General features: G+C 36.5%; 1 protein-coding gene and 1 long non-coding RNA gene across 3 annotated transcripts; both read left to right on the top strand.

Moving 5' to 3' along the window:
• The first annotated feature begins 2,372 nt into the window (after nucleotides 1–2,372).
• LOC103406347 (AT-hook motif nuclear-localized protein 10-like) lies at nucleotides 2,373–7,245 on the top strand. 2 transcript variants are annotated; one of them, XM_008345344.4, is made up of 6 exons: nucleotides 2,373–2,640; nucleotides 3,181–3,802; nucleotides 4,726–4,778; nucleotides 5,494–5,625; nucleotides 6,179–6,340; nucleotides 6,592–7,245. In XM_008345344.4, exons 2-6 carry the CDS (start codon nucleotides 3,277–3,279, stop codon nucleotides 6,829–6,831), a joined length of 1,113 nt encoding a protein of 370 aa, XP_008343566.1. In that variant the 5' UTR covers nucleotides 2,373–2,640; nucleotides 3,181–3,276; the 3' UTR covers nucleotides 6,832–7,245. The 2 variants fall into 2 exon arrangements, with proteins under 2 accessions (XP_008343566.1, XP_070671719.1); XM_070815618.1 differs by having other exon boundaries at nucleotides 2,521–2,691; nucleotides 2,953–3,802.
• Nucleotides 7,246–7,908: 663 nt separating this feature from the next.
• Nucleotides 7,909–8,847, top strand: LOC103406348 (uncharacterized). The gene is made up of 2 exons (XR_524575.4): nucleotides 7,909–8,356; nucleotides 8,654–8,847. It is a non-coding gene; the product is annotated as an uncharacterized lncRNA (long non-coding RNA).
• Nucleotides 8,848–9,455: the final 608 nt, after the last annotated feature.

The following is a 9,455-nucleotide window of genomic DNA, read 5'->3' as shown; positions in this document are numbered from 1 at the left end:
TTGAAGACTAAATCAGATGAAAAGTTGTAAATAGAGATTGTAACCTACAAATTTAAATCAATACAAATCTACTTTGCACACGTGTTCTCGTCTCATTCGATAAAGCTCACACATAAAGAAATATATAAAACGATAAATAATATGTAAAAGAGAAAGAAGTTAGACAAAAATGAGAGAGAGGGGGAGAGAAGGAAACGTAGGTGTGAAAAAATTTTATTCTTATAAAATTAGAGGCGTGTTTGGTGACTATAGTGAGGGAAAAAAACAAGAAATTTAGTAAAATGTCATAACAAACTTTACTAATGAACCATATATCAATGATCAATTTTTATTTTGGATCTTGTTGATGCACAACGGATGGAATTTGGAACAACGTAAAGTGTCAAATTTGTGACCTTCGCAAGGTTGCTTCGGTTACTTAGTGAGCATAGTATGTAAAGAGAGAGATAAGGAAGCATATATAATATGTACGAGGTTCATCCTAAGTTGGGCTACGTTCACATGGTATAGGAGTTCTCATTAATAGTGAAGAGTTTACACAATACATAGGTTCAAGCATAATATCATCATTGACAAGTTCTAATGACGAATTTATGTACAATAATGGCATTAGGAATTCATTGTAGGAGAATGGTCTCTTCTTATAGTTAAGGAGAGTCTCTGGGTCCATCCACGGTCGATATGACACTCTAGGAGTTTGATTCTAGTGTTGCCACATATCATGTTGTGATTGGCCTCTTGGTTCGAAAGAAACTCTTGTGCTTCGGTAAGGGTGTCTCAGCAAGAATCCTTCAGTAGATCCCAATTCTCGAAAGAAACTCTTTGGGATGGATAACAAAAGCCGGATTGGATTTCGACATGTTTTAATTGAAGCTTAGATCAGACACTATATTGCAATTTATGTTCTAAAGTTCTCTAGATTTAGGCTTTGTAAATGAAATTATGAAAAAGTTTGCTTCTGGATGGTTTTTTTTTTTTTTTTTTTTTTTTTTTTTGCCTTAAGCATGAAAATGGTAATTGGACAAGGGTGGGGTTGGCTATACTCCCAGGACATGGGAAACATATAAAACGTCCTAATTCTATGAATAAATATATTACAGAAGATTAAATGTGTGTCCAAGCCATCACTAAGAGGAGAGTTGGTCTAATTAAGTAGAGGAGCTTGCCAAGAGAGAGCTGGTGAAATGAGAGAGCACAAGGTTCTACGTCTGCAATTCAAAACCAGGAAACGAACATTGTGTTGTACTGCTTGAATCCAAATGTAAAATCAGGAGTTGTGTGAGTGTGAAGCATAGAAGGCGATTAAGTGATAAAAAAAATCAGGAAACAGATAGTGTAAAGCAGCATCATAATAGAAATGTAAAAAACAGAACCAAAAAACAAATATTGCATTGTCTGAATCCAAATGTAAAAATAATGTAAAGTATCTAAATCCAAATGTAAAAATCAAGTGTCGCACGAAGTGTGAAGTGTAGGAAGTGTGTGACTGATGACAAAAACAAAATTAGAAAACAGACACTGCAACGCAACATCTAAATCCAAATGTAAAACAAAAACAAAACCAAGAAACAATATTGACCTATTTCGAAATGTAACAAAATATGAGAAATGGTGTGTCTGGGTGACAACTGTAGTGGTTCAAGTTGTAATTTTTGTTTATTTATAATACATTTATAAATATTGTAACTTTTATTGATTTTATACATAATTTATTTTTATAACTAAGATATGGCTCACACCCTAACTCATGAATAGTCTTTATTCGCGGGTCGAGGCGTGACATGTAATCTATTAAAGTCGTCTCAAATTATCAAAGAGACGACCCAATGACCCACTATCGTCCTTAACTTGTTAATTATCATCTGCACAGTTTGACAAATGTGAAGTTTTATCATAAAAGTCTCAGTATTAGTTGAAATGATGTTAGAATATATAAACTCTTCTTTTCTCCCTCATTATGCTGATTTGTAATATTTCAACAAGTCAAATATGATATTTTTCACTTACAAGTAAAAAAATGAGAATAATTTCGCTCACGATACTCAATTGATGGTAATTGTTTGCCATCTTTTTAACACCGTTATATAAGTTTAAACTTCAAAATCTAAATACTAATAGATACAAATTTTAACCATTAATATATAGAGTGGCGTTAACATACCTGCCCGTGAGCAAAAATGACAAAAAAATGTTATCCAAACAGGTTGAGAGTGGAAAGCAGGAAATAAAAGATACTCGCTTGATTGGAGGACCACGTAGGCAGTAAGGAATTTTTTAAATTTCTTTTTTTTTTTAAATTGAAATTTAAAATATTTTAAAATTCAAAAGCGAGTGACGGCACCCAAAGAAAAAGCAAATGGCAATGAAGGCGTTGGAGTAAATGCAAATTAAATTATTAATTAATTGTAACTTGTAAGAATGCAAAATAGCAAATTAGGGCTTGGCTTTTAGTTGCTTTTTTAATAATAGCCCGTAGAGGCAAAGGCACGAAATAAAAAGAAAATGAAAAATATCAGAATTAAAATATAACCAAATATTCAGATTTCTCGCATTTCTTAGAAAAAGGGCTTCGGAGCCGCTCTGCGTTTTCGTTCCGGAACCCTAGAATTTCCGCGTCGCCGTAATTTTTCTGAATTATTGGTAAGTCGAACGTAATTTATGGGCTTATTTTTGGATTTTCCTTAATTTTCAGTGATTTTATTTTATGATTCTTTTACTGTAAATTGGCAAAATATAAGTCTTTTATTTTCTAAAAGACTGGTGGAATGAAAATGCTGAATCTTGTCTGGTTTAAGCTTTAGTATTTGAATATTTTGCTTGATCTGCGCTGAAATGGGAAAAAAAGCAAACGTAATTTGTTTTTTTCGGGTGGTTTAAAACGAGGTCTGGAAGTTGGGGTTTGTGTAAATTAATCCCAGATGCTGTCAGGGTTAGGGTTAGATACTTTTGCAGAATAAGCTTACTGGGAATCTACCACCATCTTCTTCTGGTTTTCGTTTTCGTTTTTGTTTTTACTGGTTGTTGAAGAATTCAGATGCTAAAAGTAAAATTTTACATATTTATACCTCTACTTTTTAGAATGTAGATTAGGGTCTGTAAATTGTGGCTATGAGAAAATGGTAAATTTCCGTGTCCTGATCTGCTTTTTATTTTTTATTTTTCATTTTTATTGTGTTTCAGGGATTTTAGTTTGATGGAATTTTAGTCCAAGTGAAAATTGCGAATTTATAAAATAAAATAAAAAAAAAAACTAAAAGGGAAAAAGAAAAAAGAAAAATGTCAGGATCTGAGACGGGAGTGATGACGAGTAGGGAGCCGTTTCTGCAGAAGAATCCTATTCAGTCACAGTCCGCCATCCAGAGTATGCGGTTGAACTTCAGTGCTGACGGCGGCTCCGCTCTTTACAAGTCTGTTGCCACCGCCACCTCACCTGCTTACCAGTCCTCAGTCACCTCCGCCGCTGCTTCCGGAGGAGGTGCTGTTGTCCCGGGGGCTGCCGGAGAGGGTGCAGTTATGGCCCCTGCTGCTACTGCTGGGCTTAACATGAACATGGGTACTGAGCCAATGAAGAAGAAGAGAGGGAGGCCCAGGAAGTACGGGCCGGATGGCACAATGGCATTGGCTCTATCACCATCAGTCCCGCCTGTGACCGTTAGCTCGTCCAGTGTTGGAGCATTTTCTCCTGCTCCTGCTCCTCCTTCTGGGGGAGGTTCTGCCTCACCACCACCCACTTCGACTTCCACCAAGAAATCAAGAGGCAGACCACCTGGTTCTTCCAAGAAGCAACAATTGGATGCTTTGGGTAACCTTTCTTTCCTTTTCCATTCTAAATTCTTAAACTTTTTGAAATTCTTAAAATTTTGAATCTAACTGGGTTTTATTTATCCTTTGAATCTTATATTGTATTTTGTTTTTGTTCTGGGTCATTGATTTTGTTATTATTTTTGGGTTTAGCAAATATTTGTGTGATGTGGGTTTGAGAGGTCGGGTCTTGAGGTAACACAACAGTGTCTATTAGTTTAATTTTATTATGTATCATCTGTGCTGGAAATCTGGAAGTGGTTCCCGTTTGGTTTTGGTTTCTGACAGGAAATGAATGGATTTAATAAAAGGGATATATTCGGGGATGACTTTATGAAATAGAAAAGGGTACAGCAAAGGATGTTATGCTTGAGATTCTTTCTTATGTGTCAAATTTACTTATCTGCCCTTGATCACTATATTGCAATTGTATGTATACTGTAGGTGTAGGCATAGAATGATACTTAACCTTGATTTTCATGATTTTTCATGCGTATATGATTGCTTTTGGTATTTGGTTAAAACGATGGTACTTCTTGCAAAGGGAATTACTTGTTTTAAACTCCTTTTGACAGTCTATTTTACAGCACAACTGTATCAATATGCATTTAGAAAACATATCCAATACTGGAAATAAATTGCTTTTGGAAGTTTCCTTTTGAACAAGTCCCCCATCCCGTTTAAATTTTCTTATATAATGTTTAATTTAGTATTCCAACTCCATCAAGTGCTAAAACTAGAATTTTCAACTAAACAAATTTGTTTAATGGTTCATTTTATAACTTATAGATGCATGCTTTCAGTGGCAATGGATCTTATTTTATTCTTTATCTTTCTAAAAGTCAATTTTAATGTTGCTTTTTCGCTGCAAATAACTATATAATGATAACTGTACTATGGTTTAATTAGTTTTACTGTTTGTAGGAGCTCCGGGATTTGGATTTACACCACATGTTATCACTGTAAAAGCTGGAGAGGTTTCTAATTTCCCTTTTCTTTCTTTAATAACTTAGTTTTCATACTCTTCCGTGGTTGATCATCACTGCATGCGTAGTCTGACCAGTTGTTGAGCAAGAAATGTTATTTGAGTGCACTATAGATATCTATCTATTCTCTCTATGTTGAGGAGCTCATCTCTTCCATATCGTGCACTTCTTTAATTTGGCTGATTATGCAAGTTCTTTGATACGGTAAATGCATGTGTGATACATCACTCACTGAATCTTGTTAAGCTCCTTTTTTCTCTGTCTACTTGGAGTTCTGAGTGCTTCATCTATTGAAATTAACAATATTTAGATCCAATGGTTGGCAATGCTGGGTATATTTAATTCAAATATTTATTTTATGAGTTCAAATTCAAATAATTCTGGTTTCTTATATTTTCATATCATTGGAACTGAACATCAAGATTTACTATTTAGGGAATAATTGGGCCATTGGAGTATTATACTTTCCTTCACAGCTTTCTGGGAATTTAGAACTTTAATCACAAAATTCTCCTGAGGATATCATTTCCCATGTCACGGTCTGATCCCATCCCAAGAGCTCATCACCAGTGAGCTAGCTGCTAATATGATTGAATGTCATTAATTTTACATGCGCACCCCCTTTATTGTTTGGCCGGCGTACTCATCATTTTTCTAGTTGATAGCACTATATTGAAATTTTATTTTGATGCATTTAACCTTTCAGGATGTATGGTCAAAAATAATGTCATTCTCTCAGAATGGTCCTAGAGCTGTTTGCATATTGTCTGCAACTGGAGCCATCTCTAATGTGACTCTTCGCCAACCGGCCACATCTGGTGGAACTGTAACATATGAGGTTTGTGAGATTGCTGGCTGTCTTGTCTGTTGGCCGTTCCTGGTATCCAAGTTGAACTTTGACATATAATGTGTTGAACTTTTCATACAGTTTTGTTGTTAGTATGTTGGGCCTCAGTAGCTGTTCTCTGGGAACATTGACTGGGGATTAATATTCCAAGTCTCTCTAGGAACAGTTATGTTTTTTTTTAGGATACATGACTACGCCTATACTAATGAGTTTATGCCGCCATGTTCTGACATGATTGTTTATGTTTGGTTTGCGAACTTTTGAACACCATAGGTTTAAATTAATGAATTAGTTACTATCTGGGTTCTACTCTAGGAGCATGTAATGTAAAAAAGCATGTTTGCTCTTTAGTTACATGTAAGATTTAGTATCTGTCACAATTCACCCCAGTACTGAGTTTATTGTTTTTACACAAGTAATTATCATTAACTTTCTGTTAATTATATGGTAGTCACCATAGGGATTGTTTTCATCTTATGTATTATATCTACCTATGAGTTATTTCTCGCTATTTCCGTTTTCTCTTATGAATTTTCATATGCAGGGGAGGTTTGAAATTCTGTCACTCTCAGGCTCGTTTCTTCTATCTGAAATTGGTGGTCAGCGGAGTAGAACTGGGGGCTTAAGTGTGTCATTATCTGGCCCAGATGGCCGAGTTTTAGGTGGTGGCGTGGCAGGTCTTCTAACGGCTGCCTGCCCTGTTCAGGTACGTTTTATTTTTAAATTATTTTAGATTTTACTTGTGATGTGAAAATTAATAGTTGAAGGAAATGAATCTTCCATGATGTGTGGGTCTACAAATTATGAATCTAGACATAGTACGAGCCATATGTTTGAATTGAGCACTTTCAGATACAGCTCTTCATATGATTGAATCTTTCTCTTATTAAAAAAGAAAAAAAAAATTTGATGGACCTAATATAACCAGTGATTTTGGGGGTTACCATTTCATTGCAGGTGGTAGTCGGAAGTTTTGTTGCAGATGGTCGGAAAGAATCAAAGACTGCGAACCAAATGGATCCTTTGTCTGTAGCACCAAAATTTGATCCGGGCAGTGGTCCAACAGGAGCAAATAGCCCCCAGTCACGTGGAACACTGAGTGAATCCTCAGGCGGGCCTGGAAGTCCGCTTAACCAAAGCACAGGAGCCTGCAATAACAATAACCTGCAAGGCATGTCAAGCATGCCATGGAAGTGAATGGTTTGGCAACCTGAGGGAAGGCCTTTTCACTAATTTGTGCAGTAGGCATGATCAGCGGATGTTGTGTTTCTTTAGTCGAGGCTCGAGAGCAGGAGAAGGTTGTAGTTTATGCATCGTGAAATGTATGACTAGTACTAGTAGAATAAGGAATGCAGAATGCTTTGCAGCTTGACCTTATAGAGGAGCATGGCCGGCTGGAAGTGTCAACCAGGTAACAAGAAGTGTGTGAAGTAGAAATTAGATTTTTAAGTCTTGTGATGGTAGGGACTTAATTAGTAGGATTAATTATTAATTAGGATGAGTTAGTGATCTAGTTTCTCACACGTTTGGCTGCTTGTAATCGTTGTTGACCCTTTAGATTATGCTGCTCAACTTCGACTTGTTCTCTAATGATAAGATGCGTTGATTTTATTTTTTTTTTCCCCTCATAATTGTCTAGCTTTAATTTTAGAGTAAATTACATAATACCTCGTTAGGTTTGAGGTCTATTATAACTCCATACAGCATCTTTAAAGGGTTGTGATATCCATACATCCCATTTTACTTCTCACATATTTTTTTAATTTTTGGCCTTCGGATCGGATGAATTGAAGAAGATCAACGGACAGAAATTATCAAGGGGTGTGTGAGAAGTAAAATAGGGTGTGTGAATAGCACACCCCATCTTTAAAACATTTCACTTCTATACCTTACCTACTATTTTATTTTAATATAATACATCCGTTACATTTTTCATCCATTGATTTGTTAAGAGCTGACGTTGCTGCTAGGGGTGGGTTGGAAAAACCGAAAACCGAAAAAAACCGACAACTGAACCGAACCGAGACCGAAAAAATAACCGAACCGAATCTGTTGAACCGAACCGAACCGAAATATGAAAATAAAATATAAATACTCAAAACCTGCTGGAGTGGAGATTTGAACCCCTTTCGTTCAGGTTGGGGATAGCTTCCTTCAAACCAACTTGACTGTAGGCTTTGTATTGCTATAATTGTACCAGTGTAATATTTATAGGAATTCTAATCTTAATGTTTTATAAAATTTATAAAGTTCACAAACCCTAGCCGTCATTCATTTTCATTCTCAAATCTCTCTTCTCTCTTTCTCTCATCCGCTGCGCTTCCTCAGTCTCTCTCTCCCTCCTTCTCTTCCTCCCTTCAACTCTCCTTCCTCTCTTCCTCTCTTCCTCTCTCCAACCTGCCAAGTCCATGGTTGTAACATGGATCTTACTTTTTTAAAGGATTACCACAGGAGGAGTAGGGTTTGTGATGAATTTATTTGACAATCCTCATTTTTTCCCTTTCCAAATCTTACGCCTCTTGTCTCTCTACTCCTCGTCTGATAGACTCTCTATGGACTCTCACCTATAACAACAACTTCTTCACTCCTTTCTAATATTCCTTTCTTTCTCCATAAACTTTCGATCTCTGCTTTTCAAATACAAGCCAAATAGTTTTTTACTCTAGATTCATATGGAGGTCGCACCAGACATCCATCTTTGTTCCTCCGGATTTCTTTAATAGTAAGTATTCAATTTTTTCTTTTTTTTTTCTTTTTCTTGTTTAATTCTTTGAGTGCTGAAAAATGAAAATGGTAGTTTTTTTTTTTTTATGTTTTGATTAATAGTTTTTATTTCTTTGGTTTGTTGACTATGCTATTTGAATTTATTTGTTGACTATGCTTTGTGAATTTTTGAAGAAAAATTGGCTGATGTTATTCTTGGATTTGTCTTTGTGGAGCCCTATGTAGTAAAGATCTTTGGTTTTTGGATCTTTATTTTTATTAAACCTTTGGATCTCGTTTGTTTGGCTGTGTTCAGACAGGTGCTCGTGGCCGGATGTTACAATCGGCGAGGCGTCGGTTGGTTGGTGGCGAGGGTTTGTGCTAGTAGGGATGCTCGGCGGCGGGTGCTGCAGTAGAAGCCTAGGTTTTCTTTTGTTGTATTTTATGACTTGGGCCTTTACTGTTTGTTGGAACTATTGGGCTAGTATGGCAGGGTCCTCTTTTGGGCTAGTTTACTAATATCCAGATCTAAAATAATAATAATAATAATAATGAAAAAAACCGAACCGGACCGAAACCAAACCGAAAAAAATCGGAACCGAAAAAAACCGAACCGAAAAAAACCGAAAAAAACCGAAAAAAATTGAACCGAACCGAACTGAACCGAAATTTCGGTTCGGTTTCGGTTTTGACAAAAAACCGAACCGTTTCGAACCAAACCCAGCCCTAGTTGCTGCCACATTTGTACCACGTGGTTGCCATGTTTGTACCACGTGGCAAAGAAAATAAATTTTTTTTTAAACTTGAATCTTCTTGAAAAAAAAAAAAAAAAAAACAAAAACCAAAAATCCCCTTCTTCCCCACCTGAGCCCATCCCCATCACCCACCCCTACTTGAGCCCACCCCCTTCTCCCTCACCCATCACCCATCACCCATCATCCACCCCTTCACCTTGCTAAGATGCCAGATGTAATGGGCGTGAAGCCGTTGAAACCCGTTGAGAGTGAGGACCACAGATCACAGCTGTTGGTGGTGGTTGGGATTTTGGGGCAACCATCTCAATCTCCTCATTCTTTTTCCATCACAACCACCCATTCAAACTTCAAACAAATTTAAAA

Source organism: Malus domestica, chromosome 16 (genome assembly GCF_042453785.1).
Source record: "Malus domestica chromosome 16, GDT2T_hap1".
In the NCBI taxonomy this organism is placed as follows: Eukaryota; Viridiplantae; Streptophyta; class Magnoliopsida; order Rosales; family Rosaceae; genus Malus; species Malus domestica.
The sequence above is the reverse complement of the archived record's forward strand: the minus strand, read 5'-3'. Positions and strand labels throughout refer to the sequence as shown.

What these genes read in the sequence shown, in the direction of transcription:
- LOC103406347 (XM_008345344.4), top strand. Translation starts at nt 3,277, where the DNA reads ATGTCAGGATCTGAGACGGGAGTGATGACGAGTAGGGAGCCGTTTCTG. An exon ending in GCAACAATTGGATGCTTTGG is followed by an intron (nt 3,803 to 4,725) that starts GTAACCTTTCTT and finishes TACTGTTTGTAG; the next exon opens with GAGCTCCGGGATTTGGATTT. An exon ending in TCACTGTAAAAGCTGGAGAG is followed by an intron (nt 4,779 to 5,493) that starts GTTTCTAATTTC and finishes TTAACCTTTCAG; the next exon opens with GATGTATGGTCAAAAATAAT.